The sequence below is a fragment of the Bison bison genome, unplaced genomic scaffold (genome assembly GCF_000754665.1).
Source record: "Bison bison bison isolate TAMUID 2011002044 unplaced genomic scaffold, Bison_UMD1.0 scf7180017864456, whole genome shotgun sequence".
NCBI lineage: Eukaryota > Metazoa > Chordata > Mammalia > Artiodactyla > Bovidae > Bison > Bison bison.
This window is the reverse complement of record NW_011495018.1, coordinates 19,934,566-19,954,784: the sequence shown is the minus strand read 5'-3', so window position 1 is coordinate 19,954,784 and position 20,219 is coordinate 19,934,566. Positions and strand designations below refer to the sequence as shown.

Here is a 20,219-nt window from a genome sequence, read left to right as displayed (position 1 = left end):
GACAAGAGTTTTGCTGTTATATTTGTGTGTTTGTAAAGTATTTTCTTCTCTGTATAGTTTTAATATTTTTCTTTATTTCTGGTTTCCAACAATTTGTATATGGGCTTTACCATATGTAATTTGAGAATTACTTGTCTTATTTCATTCATACTGCTTTTGCCATCTCTCTTAATAGGTCTCCTAGTGGGAGATAGCCCTCCCGTTCATTCTACTATTGATTTTGTATAGACCCTCATATTATTTCATATGAGCTAGTTACAGTAGTTTCCTAATAGACTATGCTTCCTAAGCTATCCATCCTTTCAAATCTATGAGTAAATAGTCATTTTAGAATAGCATTCTGATTATCATGCATTATTCAGAAGCTTTAAATTTTGTTTTATTATTTGATCAAAAAGATTCAGATTCCTTAGTTTGGTATTAAAGGTTCCAGGTGTCCTCTCTCATCTTGCCTTGTATCTTCCCTTGGTCTTGAAGATCCAAAAGAAAGACTCTTTAATGTTGAAATTTAATAAACGGGACCCTCTGTAGCCTTCCTCAAATCACATGTAGTCTCCTACTAATTTTTAATTTCATGAAAACAAGCATTTAGTGTACTGTAGTGTCTTTGTGTCTTTAGTGTCTAGTTTTATGTCTGGAAAAGAGAATGTGCACATAAGAATCTTGTCTGATTGACTGACTTAATGCTCTTGTAGTAATAGTTTATGAGCCTAAAACACAACAGAAAATAGTGTATTCACATGTTTGTATAATAATGTTTCTTTGTTACTGGTTAAACCCCACAAATTTCATTTTCTCAATAATGGTCAGGAATTTCTTATTTAAGCATTTTAATTATCAATACTTGCAGTCTCGAGAAGGGAGGGAAAACCTTTTTCCTCCAAAAATTGCCTGTCTGTTTGATGAATATTTTAACTGTCTGAATTCTGGAAATGAGGGGCAATGTGTCCCACTGCTTTTTGCATCTGGCATACTACTACTGGAGAAGAGTGGAGAAATAGCTCCAGAAAGAATGAAGAGGCTGAGCCAAAGTGAAAACAAAACCCAGTTGTGTATGTGGCTGGTGATGGAAGTAAAGTCTGATGCTGTAAAGAACAATATTGCATAGGAGTCTGGACTGTTAGGCCATGCTGCTGCTGCTGCTAAGTCGCTTCAGTCGTGTCCAACTTTGTGCGACCCCAGAGACAGCAGCCCACCAGGCTCCCCCGTCCCTGGGATTCTCCAGGCAAGAACACTGGAGTGGGTTGCCATTTCCTTCTCCATGCATGAATGAATCACAGTAAATTGGAAGTGGTCAAACAGGAGATGGCAAGAGTGAACACTGACATTTTAGGAATTAGTGAACTAAAATTGACTGGAATGGGCAAATTTAATTCAGATCATTATGTGTACTACTGTGGGCAAGAATCCCTTAGAAGAAGTGGAGTAGCCTTCATAGTCAGCAAGAGTCGTAAATGTAGTACTTGGGTACAGTCTCAAAGACAACAGAATGATCTCTGTTTGTTTCCAAGGCAAATCATTAAATATCATAGCAATCCAAGTCTATGCTCCAACCACTATGCTGAGGAAGGTGATACATGGGGTCTCAAGGAGTCGGACACGACTGAGCGACTGATCTGATCTGATCTGATCTGATGAAGACCTTCAAGACCTTCTAGAACTAAAACCTAAAAAAAAAAAAAAATGTCCTTTTCATCACTGGGGACTGGAATGCAAAAGTAGGAAGTCAAGAAGTCAAGAGATACCTGGAGTAACAGGCAAGTTTGGCTTTGGAGTACAAAATGAAGCAGGGCAAAGGCTAACAGAGTTTTGCCAAGAGAATGCACTGGTCCTGCAAACACCCTTTACCATCAACACAAGAGATGACTCTACACATGGACATCACCAGATGGTCAATACCAAAATCAGATGGATTATATTCTTTGCTGCTGAAGATGGAGAAGCTCCATACAGACAGCACAAAAAAAGACCATGAGCAGACTGTGGCTCAGATCATTAACTCCTTGCAAAAAACAGGCTTAAATTGAAGAAAGTAAGGAAAACCACCAGGCCATTCAGGTATGATGTAAATCAAATCCCTTATGATTATACAGTGGCAGTGACAAATAGATTCAAGGGATTAGATTTGATAGAGTGCCCGAAGAACTATTGACAGAGGTGTGTGACATAGTACAGGACACAGTGATCAAAACCATCCCCAAGAAGAGGAAATGCCAAAAGGCAAAATGGCTGTCTGAGGAGGCCTTACAAATAGCTGAGAAAGGAAGAGAAGCAAAAGGCAAGTGAAGAGGAAAGATACACCCATCTGAATGCAGAGTTCCAAAGAACAACAAGGAGAGAAAAGAAAGCCTTCTTAAGTGAACAGTGCAAAGAAATAGAGGAAAACAAAAGAATGGGAAAGTCTAGAGATCTCATCAAGAAAATCAGAGATACTAAGGGAGCATTTCATGCAAAGATGGGCACAATAAAGGATAAAAACAGTACAATGGCACCCCACTCCAGTACTCTTGCCTGGAAAATCCCATGGACGGAGGAGCTTGGTAGGCTGCAGTCCATGGGGTCGCTAAGAGTTGGACACGACTGAGCAACTTCACTTTCACTCTTCACTTTCACGCATTGGAGAAGGAAATGGCAACCCACTCCAGTGTTCTTGCCTGGAGAATCCCAGGGACGGGGGAGCCTGATGGACTGCCTTCTATGGGGTCGCACAGAGTCGGACACGACTGAAGCGACTTAGCAGCAGCAGCAGCAGCATGGACCTAACAGAAGCAGAAGATATTAAGAGGTGGCAAGAATACACAGAAGAACTATACAAAAAAGATCTTCATGACGCCAGTAACCATGATGGTGTGATCACTCATCCTAAAGCCAGAAATCCTGGAGTGTGAAGTCAAGTGAGCCTTAGAAAGTATCACTATGAACAAAGCTAGTGGAGGTGATGGAATTCCAGTTGAGCTATGTGAAGTCCTAAAAGATGATGCTGTTAAAATGCTGCAATCAATATGCCAGCAAATTTGGAAAACTCAGCAGTGGCCACAAGACTGGAAAGGATCGGTTTTCATTCCAATCCCAAAGAAAGGCAATACCAAAGAATGTTCAAACTACTGCACAATTGCACTCATCTCACACAGTATAATGCTCAAAATTCTCTATGCTAGGCTTCAACAGTGCGTGAACTGAGAGCTTATAGATGTTCAAGCTGGGTTTAGAAAAGGCAGAGGAATCGGAGATCAAATTACCAACATCTCCTGGATCATAGGAAAAGCAAAAGAATTCCAGAAAAACATCTACTTCTGCTTCATTGACTACACTAAAGCCTTTGACTATGTGGATCACAACAAACTGTGGAAAATTCTAAAAGAGATGGGAACACCAGACCACCTGACCTGCTTTCTGAGTAATCTGTATGCAGATCAAGAAGCAACAGTTAGAACTGGACATGAAACAACACACTGGTTTCAAATTGGGAAGGGAGTACATCAATACTGTATATTGTCACCCTGCTTATTTAACTTACATGCAGAGTACATCATGTGAATGCAAGGCTGGTTGAAGCACAAGCTGTAATCAAGATTGCTGGGAGAAATGTCAGTAACCTCAGATATGCAGAAGACACCACCCTTATGGCAGAAAATGAAGAGGAACTAAAGAGGCTCTTGATGAAAGTGAAAGAGGAAAGTGAAAAAGTTGGCTTAAAACTCAGCATTCAGAAAAGTAAGATCATGGCATCTGGTCCCACCACTTCATGGCAAATAGATGGGGAAACAATGGAAACAGTGACAGACTTTATATTTTGCAGCTCCAAAGTCACTGCAGATGGTGACTGCAGCCATGAAATTAAAAGACGCTTGCTCCTTGAAAGAAAAGTTATGACCAACCTAGACAGCATATTAAAAAGCAGAGAGATTACTTTCCCAACAAAGGTCTGTATTTTCAAAGCTATGGTTTTTCCACTAGTCCTGTATAGATGTGAGAGTTGGATGGTGTAGAAAGCTGAGCACCTAAGAATTGATGGTTTTGAACTATGGTGTTGGAGAAGACTCTTGAGAGTCCCTTGGACTGCAAGGAGATCAAACCAGTCCATCCTAAAGAAAATCAACCGTGAATATTCATTGGAAGGATAATTCTGAAGCTGAAGCTATAGTACTCTGGCCACCCGATGCAAAGAACTGACTCATTGGAAAAGACCTTGATCCTGGGAAAGACTGAAGGCAGCAGGAGAAGGGGACAACAGAGGATATGATGGTTGGATGGCATCACAGACTCGATGGACATGAGTTTGAGCAAGCTCCAGGAGTTGGTGATGGACAGGGAAGCCTGGAGCGCTTTAGTCCATGGAGTCGTAAAGAGTCGGACACGACTGAACTGAGTCAGAGCTATGGTTTTGCCAGTAGTCATGTATGGATGTGCGAGTTGGACCATAAAGAAGGCTGAGTACCGAAGAATCGATGCTTTCAAATTGTGATGCTGGAGAAGATTTTTGAGAGTCCCTTGGAATGCAAGAAGTTCAACCTGTCAATCCTAAAGGAAATCAACCCTGAATATTCATTGGAAGGACTGATGCTGACATGAAGCTCCAATATTTTGGAAATCTGATGTGAAAAGCCAACTCATTGGTAAAAACCCTGATGCTGGGAAAGATCGAGGACAGGAGCAGAAGGGGTGAGAGAGGATGAGATGGTTGAATTGCATCATAGACGCCATGGACAGTTTGAACAAACTCTGGGAGATAGTGAAGGACAGGGAAGCCTGCATGCTCTAGTCCATGGGGTCATGAAGAGTCGGACACAACTGAACAACAGCAACAGAAACAGATTTACAGTTCTTCACTAAGCTATCATATTGGTATACATAGTTAGAAGTTATTATTTTTCACTACTGTATAATATTCCATAGTGTGAATATACCACAGTTTTATTTATTCTGTTGTTTTTGGCTGGACAATACCAAATACTTGTGCAAACTTCATTTATTACTGTTGGAATGCAAATGAGTATAGCCACTTTGGAAGACAGTGGCAGTTTCTTGCAAAGCTGAACACAGTCTTACCGTAAAACCTATCAGTCATGCTTCTGTTTACCCAAATGAGTTAAACTTGCTGCTAAGTCACTGGCGTGTCTGACTCTATGCGACCCCATAGATGGCAGCCCACCAGGCTCCGACATCCCTGGGATTCTCCAGGCAAGAATACTGAAGTGGGTTGCCATTGCCTTGTCCAACGCATGAAAGTGAAAAGTGAAAGTGAAGTTGCTCAGTCGTGCCCGACTCTTAGTGACCCCATGGACTGCAGCCTACCAGGCTCCTCCGTCCATGGGATTTTCCAGGCAAGAGTACTGGAGTGGGTTGCCATTGCCTTCTCTTATGTCCATGCAAAAAACTGTACAGAAAATATTTTTAGTTGTTCTATTCATAATTGCTAAAAATTCTATTCATAATTGCTAAAAATTGCTAAAATATTCCTTACAATGGAATATTGTTCCGTGGTAAAAAAGAAACGCATATTTCTAAATGAAAGAAATTAATCTGGAAAAGCTGTGTATCGTATGATTCTAACTATACAATATTCTGGAAAAGGTAAAAGTAAAAGATCAGTAGTTGCCAGGGGCCCTAGTACAGGAGACTCAGATCAATGAGTAGTGAAACACTGAAGATTTTTAGATCAGTAAAACTTACATATGATACTGTAATCATGGGTACTGGCTATTACACATTTACCAAAATCTACAGAACTGGAAAACACAAATAGTGGATGGATGTCAGTGTAAAATATGGACTTTTAGTTAATAATGATAATGTATAAATGTTGGTTCATCAACTGTAATGCACAATGTTGGATGTTAGTAATAGTGGAAATTATGGGGAGGGTGGTATATAAGAACTCTGTACTTAATTTGCAGTTTTTCTGTAAACCTGAAATTGCTCCAACAAACAAAGAAAACCCTACTCTTAATACCCACACCACTATTTTCTTAGTCAAAGTTGAAGTTGCTACCTTAGCCCACAAGACTCTAAATAAATCTGACTCCTGGCTACTTCATCTATCACTTTCTTCATTACTCATTATTCCAGCAACATTGGCTTTCTGTTGTGTTTTGAACTGCTTTCTTGCCTCAGAGTCTTTGTATTTGCTGTTCACTCAGCTTCCCCCAGATGTTTCCATTGTTTCTTTCCTCTTCCATTATTTAGCTGTGTATATTAAAATGCTACTCCATTGGGGTTATTTTCCTTTTCTGCTTACTATCAATACCTCTGATCTCTGCTTCCCACCATCAGACTCTTTGACCTTGCTTTTTTTTCTTTTATAGCTTTTATACATCCTCAGTTCAGTTCAGTCATTCAGTCGTGTCCGACTCTTTGCAACCCCATGATCCACAGCACGCCAGGCCTCCCTGTTCATCACCAATTCCCGGAGTCCACCGAAACCCATGTCCATTGGGTCGGTGATATCATCCAACCATCTCATCCTCTGCATCCCCTTCTCCTCCTGCCCTCAATCTTTCCCAGCATCAGGGTTTTTCCAATGAGTCAGCTCTTCGCATCAGGTGGCCAAAGTATTGGAGTTTCAGCTTCAACATCAGTCCTTCCAAAGAACACCCAGGACTGATCTCCTTTAGGATGGACTGGTTGGATCTCCTTGCAGCCCAAGGGACTCTCAAGAGTCTTCTCCAACACCACAGGTTCAAAAGCATCAATTCTTTGGTGCTCAGCCTTCTTCACAGTCCAACTCTCACATCCATACATGACCACTGGAAAAACCATAGCCTTGACTAGATGGACCTTTGTGGACAAAGTAATGTCTCTGCTTTTTAATATGCTGTCTAGGTTGGTCATAACTTCCAAGGAGTAATTTAATTTTACTTTTAATTTCATGGCTGCAGTCACCATCTGCAGTGATTTTGGAGTCCCCCAAAAATAAAGTCAGCCACTGTTTCTACTGTTTCCCCATCTATTTGCCATGAGGAGATGGGACCAGATGCCATGATCTTAGTTTTCTGAATGTTGAGCTTTAAGCCAACTTTTTCACTCTCCACTTTCAGTTTCATCAAGAGGCTTTTGAGGTCCTCTTCACTTTCTGCCATAAGGGTGGTGTCATCTGCATATCTGAGCTTATTGATATTTCTCCCGCCAATCTTGATTCCAGCTTGGGCTTCCTCCAGCCCAACGTTTCTCATGATGCACTCTACATATAAGTTAAATAAGTGGGGTGACAATATACAGTCTTGATGTACTCCTTTTCCTGTTTGGAACCAGTCTGTTGTTCCATATCCAGTTCTAACTGTTGCTTCCTGACCTACATACAGGCTTCTCAAGAGGCAGGTCAGGTGGTCTGGTGTTCCCATCTCTTTCAGAATTTTCCACAGTTTGTTGTGATCCACAGTCAAAGGCTTTGGCATAGTCAATAAAGCAGAAATAGATGTTTTTCTGGAACTCTCTTGCTCTTTTGATGATCCACCGGATGTTGGCAATTTGATCTCTGGTTCCTCTCCCTTTTCTAAAACCAGCTTGAACATTTGGAAGTTCACGGTTCACGTATTGCTGAAGCCTAGCCTGGAGAATTTTGAGCATTACTTTACTAGCATGTGAGATGAGTGCAATTGTGTGGCAGTTTGAGCATTCTTTGGCATTGCGTTTCTTTGGGATTGGAATGAAAATTGACCTTTTCCAGTCCTGTGGCCACTGCTGAGTTTTCCAAATTTGCCGACATATAGAGTGCAGCACTTTTACAGCATCATCTTTCGGGATTTGAAATAGCTCCACTGGAATCCCATCACCTCCACTAGCTTTGTTTGTAGTGATGCTTCCTAAGGCCCACTTGACTTCACATTCCAGGATGTCTGGCTCTAGCTGAGTGTGAGTGATCACACTATTGTGATTATCTGGGTCATGAAGATCTTTTTTGTACAGTTCTTCAGTGTATTCTTGCCACCTCTTCTTAGTATCTTCTGCTTCTGTTAGGTCCCTACCATTTCTGCCCTCTATTGAGCCCATCTTTGCATGAAATATTCCCTTGGTATCTCTGATGTTTTTGAAGAGATCTCTAGTCTTTCACATTCTGTTGTTCTCCTCTGTTTCTTTGCATTGATTGCTGAGGAAAGCTTTCTTATCTCTTCTTGCTCTTCTTTGGAACTCTGCATTCAAATGGGTATATCTTTCCTTTTCTCCTTACAGCCTCACCTTGGTTATATACTGTTTATTTTTCCTTATTAAAATACAAGTTCGCTGAGGGCAGCAGACTTTTTTCTTGCCTTCTCCCTCTTTTTCCCTATCGTGTCTTCAGTCCCTAGAATAGTGTCTAGCACACAGTAGGTGCTTAATAAACATGTGTAGGGTGGATCAATGAAGTCTATGTTCTCTCTGTAGGAAGTCAAACTTAAAAAGTTTGCTTAGTAAGTATGGAATGTGAGTCATAAAATGCTTCATATTAATGGCTGGTGTCATCAATATGATCACATGGTGCATTCATTTTCACTAAAAGGTACATCTGCTCCACAGCCAGGAAACTTCTCTTTATGGTTTGAAAACTGCTCTTCATGTACAGTGTAGGAGAGACTGCTTATGTTTATGTCTTGAATCTGTCCCCCCCTTTCCTCTTTAGATTAAAAGATGTACAAAAACATCAAAAAATCACAAAATACAAATATATGAAGTAGAAAAGAAAAACCACTCTTAAACCTAGCCAGAGACAAGTCACTGTTAAGATATTGATTATTGTTCTTTAGAACCATCTGAAATGAACTTATGTTTTTAAAGTAATATTTGGATCATACATAGTGAAATAAATGTTTAGAAGTACTAGATAATTGGACAAAGTATAGAAATAATAAATAGTGTGAAAGTATTTTATGAACTCATTCAATATTTAATATCCTGTCTTTTCTGAATGGTAACACAAAGTCTTATCCTGGCACAGTATTGACTAGTGCAGAGTTTATCATATATTCAGAATTGTCAGATGTTTCTGACTATTTGGATATGAAGAAAAAAAGCTTGAGCACTTATGAGCATTGCTCTAAAGAAGAGAGATCTAAACTTCTTTTTTCCCCGCACTAAAAATGTTTTGTACATTTAATAGGACATTTTGGATTAGTTTTGAAAATATTTTAGATTTTCCTGGAAGCTATCTTTTATTAATTATAAACACCCCTGAAGTTTTTTAGATCTTTTTCATTGGACTGAAGAAAATTCAGTTCCTAAGAGAAAATGTTTTTTATGTCTTAAAATATATACATGGGTTTTGGGGAAAATCTAAAAATCAGTTTCAAATTCCGCAATATGTATAATTTACTCATGAGTTTATTGTAGTTCAAGGACTGACAGATCAAACTTAAAAATCAGGTTATTTTTGTGTGCTGATATTGTTAAAAAATTAAATTACATTTCCTGAGTTTTAAGCATTTTCAAAACCATAATTAATAGATTGTGAGAAAGAAAGATTAGTAGATGACACTCTCCTTAATGTATCAGTGTTAACATGATTTCCTGATGTTGTAGAATGTTGTATTGTTAGAGGATGATTTTCTGGAGAGCATATAGGCTCAAAATAATTCAGTTTTATAGATGGTGATTTACATAAATCAAAAAGGATTTAACTTAATTTGAATCAAAGTAATTATATTCTGCATTTTTAAAACACTTATTTTTTAGTTTAATGTTAGATAGTAATATGTAAGTTCCTGTCCTAAGATACTGGTAATTCATCTGTTTCTGTGTTCATGGGTATCAAACTGGTGTCCTGAATACTGTAAAAAAAAAAAAAAGTCCACAGATATGTTTGATAACGCAGTGTTTTGTTCTATTTTAACCTAAAAATTAGTTGTTAGTATTTGAACATTAGATTTTATATGAAAATATAAATTTCTAGGTTTTTTTTGAAAAGTGTGAGGATTGGACAGTATTTGAGCTTTCTCATCCCAACATTGCAGTGATAACCTGGGGCAGTTTTGGCAATGTTAAACAACAAAGGACATTTGTTAATGTCTAGATGATTGTCATGACTTGGTGGGGAGGTGCTCTTGGCGTCTTTTGGCTAAAAAGACCAGGCATGCTGCTTATGCACAGAACACCTTTCTACAGCAAAGAATTATCTGGTCTAAAATATTTCAGTATTGAGTTTGAGGAGTCCTGTAATATAGCAGTAATTGAGCTGAGTTGAATCATATCAGTTTCATATAGGCTATAGTTAGCCATAGTCTCCTCTCAACTTGCTTTATTTATGTGCTGGGACTCTTATATACTTCAATTTGTGCATCTTCCTTTAAAGTAGTGGGAGTTACTTTCCTAGGAATTGAAACAACTTTGAGTATTATTAGAACAGTTGTGGCAAATACACAAAACATTTGTTACTTCTGGCATGAAGAGTATTAGCATCCAAATTTTATTTTTCCCAGTTATCATTTATTCTTTCAGTTAACATAGTGCTGTGTGCTAGATACTACACAATATGCGGAGGAGATAAACAGCTGCTTACACTTTGAGGCTTTTATTAGAGAATTGTTCTGTTTATCATTATGTAATACTTTGTGTATCTCTGATAATTTTCCTTGTTTTGAAGTTGGCTTTGTCTGAAATCTGTGTAAATATTTCAGCTTTCTTTTGATTAACATTAACATTGTATTTCTCCATCCCTTTATTCTTAATCCACCTGTGTCTGTAAAGTAGGTTTTTAAAAGACTGTACTATTTAGTGGGGTTGGGGGCAGGGTCTTATTTCTTAAGTTCCTTCTGATAGTCTCTGTCTTCTTGCATTCACTTTAATATTTAAAGTATTTATTGATTTAGTTGGATTGATATCAACCATATTTGGAACTGTTTTCTATAACTTGTTCTCTATTTTTTATTTTTTTTGGTCTTACATCATTTTTCTGCATTATCTGGGTTTAATTGAGCATTTTGTATTATTTCATTATTTCTCTCCTTAGCATATCATTTATACTTGTATTCCTTTTTTTTTTTTCGCTTGTATGTATGTTTGTGATTGCCCTGGAGTTTGCGTCATAAATTTACAGCTAATTTAAGTCCACCTTCAAATAACATTATACCACTCAGTGTGGTAGCTTATAACAGAATATTCCCAGTTCTTCTCTCCTGTCCCTTATAACACTGCTGTCATTCATTTCATTTACCCTTAATCTATAGTTACCCAGTATATTGCTGCTCTTCATACTTTTAACAAACTGTTATCTGTTAGATCAATTAAGAGTTTAAGAATATAAAAGATTTTATCTTATTCCTTCTCTATTGTTCTTTTCTCTATGTAGAGCTAAGTTTCTGACTTACATCATTTTCCTTCATTCTGAAGAACTTGTTAATTTTAATATTTCTTTAAAGACAGGTCTACTGGTGACAGATTCCCTCATTTCTGTTCATCTGAGAAGGTCTTTATTTCTCCTTTACTTTGAAGGATAATTTCATTGGGTACAAACTTTTAGGTTGGTGATTTTTTTCCCCTCAACACTTTGTAAGTGTTCTATTCCATTCTTTTCTTGCCTGCATCATTACTGAAGAGAAGTCCAATGTATTTACCTTGTTCCTATATAGGTAAAGTTTTTTCCCCACCTCTATCTTCCTTCAAAATTTTATCTTTGATTTTCTGTATATGATTTTGAATATGGTATGCAGGGTAAGAATAGGAGGGGACTTTTATCTTCACTCTGAGAACCTGCGGTGGGGCTCCTGGAGGTAAAGCACAAGGATTCCAGTTTTTCCATATCCTTGCCAACATTTGTTTTGTTTTGTTGTTTGCTTTTGTTTACAGCCATCTTCAGGGGTATAAAGTAGTGTCTCATCTAATTGATTTGCATTTTTTAATGATTAGTGATGTTGAGCAGCTTTCATGTGTTTATTGTTTATTTGCATATCTTTGGGAAAATATTCAGTTTCTTTACACACTTTTAAATTGGTTTTTTTGGTTGCTGTTGAATTAAGGGAGCTCTTTATACATCTGGGCTGCTAATCCCTTCCCAGATACATAATTTGTCAATATTTACCCCTATTCTATGGGTTGCCTTTTCATTCTCTTGATAGTGTCCTTTATACAAATAAGTTTTCAATTTTGAAATCCAGTTAATCTGTTTTTTCTTAGTTGCTTAGGATGTGACAGAAATATGCCCTACACCCATTTTTTAGTTTTATGCACTTTTACTTATCTTACTTGCTCAGTATTTCCAACTTCAGTTCAGTTCAGTTCAGTCACTCAGTCGTGTCCAACTCTTTGTGACCCCATGAATCACAGCACGCCAGGCCTCCCTGTCCATCACACACTCCCGGAGTTCACTCAGACTCACGTCCATCGAGTCAGTGATGCCATCCAGCCATCTCATTCTCTGTCCTCCCCTTCTCTTTCCCCCAATCCCTCCCAGCATCAGAGTCTTTTCCAATGAATCAACTCTTCACATGAGGTGGCCAAAGTACTGGAGTTTCAGCTTTAGCATCATTCCCTCCAAAGAAATCCCAGGGCTGATCTCCTTCAGAATGGACTGGTTGGATCTCCTTGCAGTCCAAGGGACTCTCAAGAGTCTTCTCCAACACCACAGTTCAAAAGCATCAATTCTTCGGCGCTCAGCCTTCTTCACAGTCCAACTCTCACATCCACACATGACCACAGGAAAAACCATAGCCTTGACTAGACGAACCTTGTTGGCAAAGTAATGTCTCTGCTTTTGAACATGCTATCTAGGTTGGTCATAACTTTCCTTCCAAGGAGTAAGTGTCTTTTAATTTCCAACTTCGCCCCTCCCCCCAAAAAAGGAAAAATCATGAGAGAGCCGATCGAGCTTTTATAAATAAATTTTTGAAGACAGAAAAACACTAAGAATAATCTAAATTGCCAGTACAGTCCTTTCAAACAGAATGAGGAGAAAAATACCTTATTTTGTATCCTTTTGGAGTAATATTAAATTGAGAAGCAGTTTTTGATTTCTAACTCTTTTACTTTACATTTTGAGGTAAGGTGACCCTCAAGATCTATCTGATATTATTGTGTTGAATTTGATTTAAAAATTAGTAAGCTCTTTTTGAAGTATAGAATGTACAAATGTAAATGTGGTTAAATTGGTTAATTAAAAATATATAATATTGGTTGATAATGATTTACAGTCAACATGTTAATGTTATCAATATCATTTTCTTCTTTTCTTTAGGTATAATTGACATAAAACCATATATTAGCTTCAGGTGTACAACATAGTTCAGTATTTGTAAGATGTCATTTTCAAATAAGAGTTTCAGATTTTGTTTAACTTTTACTTTGTGAGAAAAAGTATAGTTATGATATAAAATGTTTTATCTCCCAGAAATTCTTACATTTTTATGTTGATCAATTTACAGGTGAATTATGTAACCTCATTACGCTGGATGTAGCTCACAATCAACTTGAACACCTTCCAAAGGAGATTGGAAACTGCACACAGATAACCAACCTTGACTTGCAGCACAATGAATTGTTAGACCTCCCAGATACTATTGGTATGAAAAGAGAAAGAAGATACTGTTTATCATTTATAACTACTTGGACATTAAAATCTATTTCAATAATAAAGTTAAAAGATTAAAATTCAGCATTGTTGAAGTGGTAAAACTTCTAAAAGATAGTATTTTAAAATAATTTTTTATTTCCATTTCTAGGAAAGGAAAGTAAGTTTTAGGAAATGAGCTCAGTTAAATTGTAAAGAAGGTAGAATATTGAGTAACGTCTATATGTTCTATAACTCTGTGCTTAAATTGCAGAATGGGTGCGTTCTCTGTTTTTGCTTATTTCAGAAATGTTGCATGCTCTTGTATAGGGTGTGGTCCCTTCTGTGCTAAAGTAGACCACACTGAAAAAATAAGATCATTGCTGTTTAGTTTTTAAAACATGGCAAGTACATTTTAAAATTTGCTCATCTGTAATATCGAGGGATTAAAAGAAAAGATGTCTCAAAATGCATAATGTGTTTTGAAGACATAGTCAAACTACAGAAAGTTGATGTGTTCCATATTTATAAATTCTTGTTTATATTTCTGAATGCCCCAAAATTTATACAAACAATAGAGGGAATTTAAAAATTTTTGGATGCTTTTAGTTATCACTGTGGTATGAGGAAACTATTAGGTTTATTTTAAAAAATTACTCTGTACTTAGTTTATATAATTTTAGTAATGAATATTTATAAGGTTCTATTACTAAATTGCATGAGGCCTATGATGTTATCTTTCTCCAGAAGAATTTTTATTTGCTTCTCTCAGGTACCTAGAGTAACTAACCACTTTAATCCATCTGTGTTCTAAGGGTTGTAATTTTTCTGGTCCTCTCAAGTGATTCAGAGGCAAACTGCAGAGTAATTGGAGGGCCGTTTTAATTCTGATTGACCCCTCGTACTAGGGTGCAGCCCTGTAGGGTCCTAGTTGATGCTGATTACTAGACTCCTCACCCTTGGCAGGCTCTAGATTTTGACTCTTGGCAAAACATGCCTTCGCCTTTCAGTTACATCTTCTGTTTGGGAGAGCGCTCTTAGGACAAAAATCTCCCGTGCTTTGCTTGTTTCTGGGTTCCCAGCTGGTTTCCAGCCTGGTTACTGCTAGTCATTATCATATTCGTTTTCTGATTTTTGTTTTAGAAGTGTTCTTAGTTTTCTGCAATGGGAGGGTTTGCTTGAATTACCTTGAATTACTTTCTGCTTCATTACTTGAAGCAGAAACAATTGTAGCAGAATTTTTTTTAATGTTACAGTAGACTGTCTCTGGTAACGTAACAACTATTCACAGAAAAGTTAATCTGAGACTTCTTCAGATTATAATAGCTAGCCATTAGAACCTGTATCTTTCTGATTCTTGTCCCCTAGAGTCTAGAACAAAAAGACAGAAAAACACAAAATAAATGAAAAAAGTCATGGGAGACAGGACTAGAAGTTCTAGAAAGAGAATAGAGGTAAGACAATGAAGCTGTAAAATATAATTTAATACTGTTTCCCTGAATTTGACAAAAACCCAGATAATAAGATTGAAATTTCTTACCAAGATGAAATAATGAAAAAAGATACATTCTGGTAGGAGTTTTAAAAATTAAGTTTGCTAATTTTTAATAAACGATATGGGCTTCTCTGGTGACTCAGCAGTAAAGAATCTGCCTGCCAGTGTAGGAGACCCAGGTTTGATCCTTGGGTTGGGAAGATCCCCTGGAGAAGGAAGTGGCAACCTACTCCAGTGTTCTTACATGGGAAGTCCCGTGGACAGGGAAGCCTGGAGAACTGCAGTCCATAGGGCTGCAAAAGAGTTGATCACTACTTAGCAAATAAACAATAATAAGAATAAACAATATGTTCATGTGTAATGTTATAAAACCTTTGTCTAGTTTCAGTTTCAGAGTAATGCTGACGATATATAGTAAGTTGGGAAGTTTTCCCTACTCTTCAATTTTTGGAAAAATTTGTATAAATTGGCATATTTCTTATTTGATAAAGTTCATTGATACAGCCACCTAGTCAGAACTTTTGTTTGTTGGAATGTTTTTTTAAAACAATTTCAGTTTTTTTGATAGACATAGAGCTATTTAGGTTATCAGTTTCTTCTTGAGAAAACTTGATCATTATTTGTGTCTTTCATAGAATGTGTTCATTCCATTTACGTTGTCACATTTAATGGGGATAAAATTGTTCATAACATTTGCTTATTATTTCAGTGTCTATAGAATCTGTGATAATGCCATTTTTCTCTTTTCTGATATTGGCAATTTATATCTTCTCTCTTTTCCTAATCAGTCTGGCTAAAGGTTTATTAATTTTATCAGTTCATTGATTGTCTCAAAGTATTGATTTTACTCTATTTTTCCCTTGGTTTTTATTTCATTGATTTCTACTTTGACCTTTCTCATTCCTGTTTGTCTGCTTACTTTGATTTTATTTGCCCCTTTTCTAGTTTCTTATAGTGGAAGATTGAGATTATTGATTTAAGACCTTTCTTCTCTTCTCAGAGAGTCAGTTCAGTTCATTTCAGTCGCTCAGTCATGTCCGACTCTTTGAGACCCCATGGACTGCACCACGGCAGGCCTCCCTGTCCATCACCAACTCCCGGAGTTTACTCAGATTCATGTCCATTGAGTCAGTGATGCCATCCAATCATCTCATCCTCTGTTGTCCCCTTCTCCTCTCATCCTCAATCTTTCCCAGCCATTTAGTGCTATAAAATTTCCTCTTACATACCGCTGACAACATCCCACAAATTGACATGTTGTGTTTTATTTTTTGTTTTGTCCAAAATGCTTTCTAATCTGCCCTTTTGTTTTCTATGATCTATATGTTACTGAAAAGTTTGTTATTTAGTTCCCAACATCTAACAATTTCCCAGGGGTCTTTCTGTTACTGATTTCTAATTTCATTGTGGTTGAGAACATACTTTGTGTGACTTGAATCATTTAAATATATTGAGACTTATTTTATGGCTCAGTGTATGGTCTATCTTGATAAGTATTCCATGTGCAATTGAATATGTATTCTATTTTTGTTGAGTAGAGTAATGTGGATGAGGCAGTCAGTGAATTTATTGTGCTGCTAGCCCTTTTTGGTCATTTTTTCCTCCCAATTTTTATTAGTTATATTGTTAGGACATGCAACATTTATGGTATATCTTGTTAAGCCAGTCTCTAGTTTAGTCTTAATTGTTCACTAACAGTGCTTGCTGCTATAAAATTAAAGGCCATAGTTGTTCAAGTTATTTCTTGGTTGGTTAAAGTCAGTCTTACAGTAATTTTCTCTGAAATCGTTCGTAAACAGTGAAAATGAAGTCGCTCAGTCCTGTCTGACTCTTTGTAACCCCATGGACTGTAGCCTACCAGGCTCCTCCATCCATGGGATTTTCCAGGCAAGAGTACTGGAGTGGGTTGCCATTTCCTTCTCCAGGGGATCTTCCGGACCCAGGTATTAAACCAGGGTCTCCCACATTGTAGGGAGACGCTTTACCATCTGAGCCACCAGGGAAGACTTATTAGCAGTAGTTTTCTAGTTTTTGTATGTTTGTAAGCTTTATATTTAAAGAACTCTTTGATGGATATAAAAATCATTGGGTTCAACTTCCTTTCCTTGAACATCTCAAGGAGACCTAAAAGGTAGCTCTTTTGTCTTCTAGAACTGAATATGCAACAGTATGAGGCTGGTCTAATTGTTTTTTTCTCATTATAATGACTTAATGTTTGTCTCTGGCCACCCAAAGGGTTATTTCTTTATTTCTAAAGTTCAAGAACTCTATTATATTTCTAAGTGTTAATCTTTCAGGTTCCCATTTCCTTGGGATACTCTGAACCAGTTCAGTAATACAGGTTTAATTTTTACTTCAGTATAAATCACCTATTGACGTGTTTACTTTGTTGTATGTTCTTATGTTGAAATACGTAAGTTTGCTGATTTTAAATAAGAAACTGATTTTGATAGTAAAGGAGAAAAGAAAGAATAATGCATTTTAACATGATCACTTTTCAGTGAATGACACATAAAAGCACTTTAAAAAGAGACTTCTTTTATAAACATAAAGGCTTCTCAGTCTTAGAAAAGTAAAGGTTGTTTACTCTAGCAAATCAGGTCAACTGAAATTAAAGATGGTTGAAATGTTATAAAGTTACGGCCTTATCCATCTCATTGACGCTTAATTATTGTGTATTTCCTAAGATACTATATGTGCAGATACTTTATTGTTCCTTGAGCATATCAGGCAAGTTCTAGCCTTAGGGTCTTTGTACTTCTCAGTTTCTCGGCTTAGAACTTTTTTCCCTAAATATACACATAATTTCCTCTACTCTTTCAACTAATCAAATGGATATATAGAGTTCTATAAAGGGCATGGTTATCAATTAGTCCTGTTCTTCAGTTCAGTTGCTCAGTTGTGTCTGACACTTTGCAACCCCATGGACTGCAGCGTGCCAGGCTTCCCTTTCCATTATGAACTCCCAAAGCTTGCTCAAACTCATGTCCATTGAGTCGGTGATGGCATCCAACCATCTCATCCTCTGTCATCCCCCTTTCCTCCTGCCTTCAGTCTTTCCCAGCATCAGGTGGCCAAAGTATTGGGGTTCCAGCTTCATCATCAGTCTTTCCAATGAATATTCAGGACTGATTTCCTTTAGGATGGACTAGTTTGATCTCCTTGCTGTCCAAGTGACTCTGAAGAGTCTTCTCCAACTTAGCATTTGTGAAATGACTCAGGAAATGTGCATCAGATACTATTATCTGGGTACTTCGGCAGAGGATTTGAGGGAGGGGTCTGTTCCAGAAAGGCCCTGTAGAGTCCTGTTCTTACTCTCGAATATTCTAACAGTATTTCATTATTTAATATTTTATGCATGTATTGGTTTCCCTATCTTCCTCAATAACAATTGGCGGGGGGGGGGGTGCAGTTATAAAGTACTAAAATAGTGTTGGCAAATAGAGAAAGCATAAGTCGTAGAGGATGATAAAGCAATCCAGTTAAGACTAGGGTCCTTTGGATTCACTTCCTCTGACAGAGGATAGCGTCTCCATGTATTCTTTCTCCTGGCTTTCTTAATTTTGCATTTCTATCCGAAGTAATTCTTCTGTATTTCAAGTGTGCTTGTTAATATGAAAACATTTGACTTCATTATTAATCTTGGGTAATTGACATGTTATCTCAGAAAAACACAAGTGCCTGACTTCTAACACACTCTACATGGTCAGATTACAAATATGTATTGGAAATCAATAAGAACTGAAACATAAATGATAATAAAAATTTATATATCTCATTTATAAATTTTTATAATAAATATAAATAGGCTTTGATAGTTGTCAGCAAACTAAATACAGCTGTTATCCCAAGTAATAGCAAAGTGAGTTAAGTATTGTGTGTTGAAAGTTTTTATAATAGTATAGTCATTTATCATATACTGTGTTTATTAAGATAGTTCTTTGCCTTTCTCCATCCCTCTTATCCCCCATAGTTTGATTGTATTGCAGAAGGTTGAGATTTGATGAGAAATCTGAACATGCAGGTCTTGATCTGTTACAAATCTCAACAGTCATAATTCACCTTTGAGATTCTCTCTCTCATCTATTGGAGAAGAGCAATTCACCCCAAACCATCAGTGACAAACTTAGCTGGAGTATAATTCTGATACTTTGCTTTTTTTCCCCCCCTGGTTTACTAGTTGAAAAGTATAACTTAAAATGAAAAACAAAAAACCCAACACCTGTCTTGGAGAGTTGATGCTAGTCCCAGAGGAGTTGCCCTGTCTCTTTTCCCTGGACCAAAGAAACTTGCACTGAATTCACAATTGAAAATCAAATCTTTTATCACCTGACAGTTACTTTTCCAAAAATCGTTTTTAATTATTTGCCTTTTTTTTTTCCTCACAAGTATATCCAGATATTTTTAACTCTTTTTTGCTTGAGATATAAATACTCCTAGAGTAGTTATCACTCTTTGGCAATAAGCAATGCCATTTACTTCCAGGCTGAGCAGTGCCAAGATCACTGACAACTCACACTGTAGAGAAGAGGCAGAAGGAACTGGGGAGATTGGCACAGCTGATTGCGGTTAAGTGAAAGAGTGCTCAAAAACATATTTAGAGTCTTGAAGCCTCAGATATGCAGATGACACCACCCTTATGGCAGAAAGTGAAGAGGAACTAAAAAGCCTCTTGATGAAAGTGAAAGAGGAGAGTGAAAAAGTTGGCTTAAAGCTCAACATTCAGAAAACGAAGATCATGGCATCTGGTCCCATCACTTCATGGGAAATAGATGGGGAAACAGTGTCAGACTGTATTTTGGGGGGCTCCAAAATCACTGCAGATGGTGACTGCAGCCATGAAATTAAAAGATGCTTACTCCTTGGAAGGAAAGTTATGACCAACCTAATAGCATATTCAAAAGCAGAGACATTACATTGCCTATAAAGGTCTGTCTAGTCAAGGCTATGGTTTTTCCAGTAGTCATGTATGGATGTGAGAGTTGGACAGTGAAGAAAGCTGAGCGCCGAAGAATTGATGCTTTTAAACTGTGGTGTTGGAGAAGACGCTTGAGAGTCCCTTGGACAGCAAGAAGATCCAACCAGTCCATTCTAAAGGAGATCGGTCCTGGTGTTCTTGGAAGGAGTGATGCTAAAGCTGAAACTCCAGTACTTTGACCTCATGTGAAGAGTTGACTCCTTGGAAAAGACTCTGATGTTGGGAGGGATTGGGGGCAGGAGGAGAAGGGGACGACAGAGGATGAGATGGTTGGATGGCATCACTGACTCGATGGT

The 20,219-nt window shown here is 37.5% G+C and overlaps 1 protein-coding gene across 4 annotated transcripts in view; it reads left to right on the top strand.

Annotated features, from left to right (window-relative positions):
- Positions 1-20,219, top strand: part of SHOC2 (soc-2 suppressor of clear homolog (C. elegans)) — an 88,490-nt gene that overhangs the window by 45,787 nt on the left and 22,484 nt on the right. For all 4 annotated transcript variants that reach the window (XM_010859364.1, XM_010859361.1, XM_010859362.1 and 1 more), the window contains exon 3: positions 13,326-13,463. In XM_010859364.1, the coding sequence (XP_010857666.1) occupies positions 13,326-13,463 (138 nt within the window). The remainder of the gene's footprint in view (positions 1-13,325; positions 13,464-20,219) is intronic.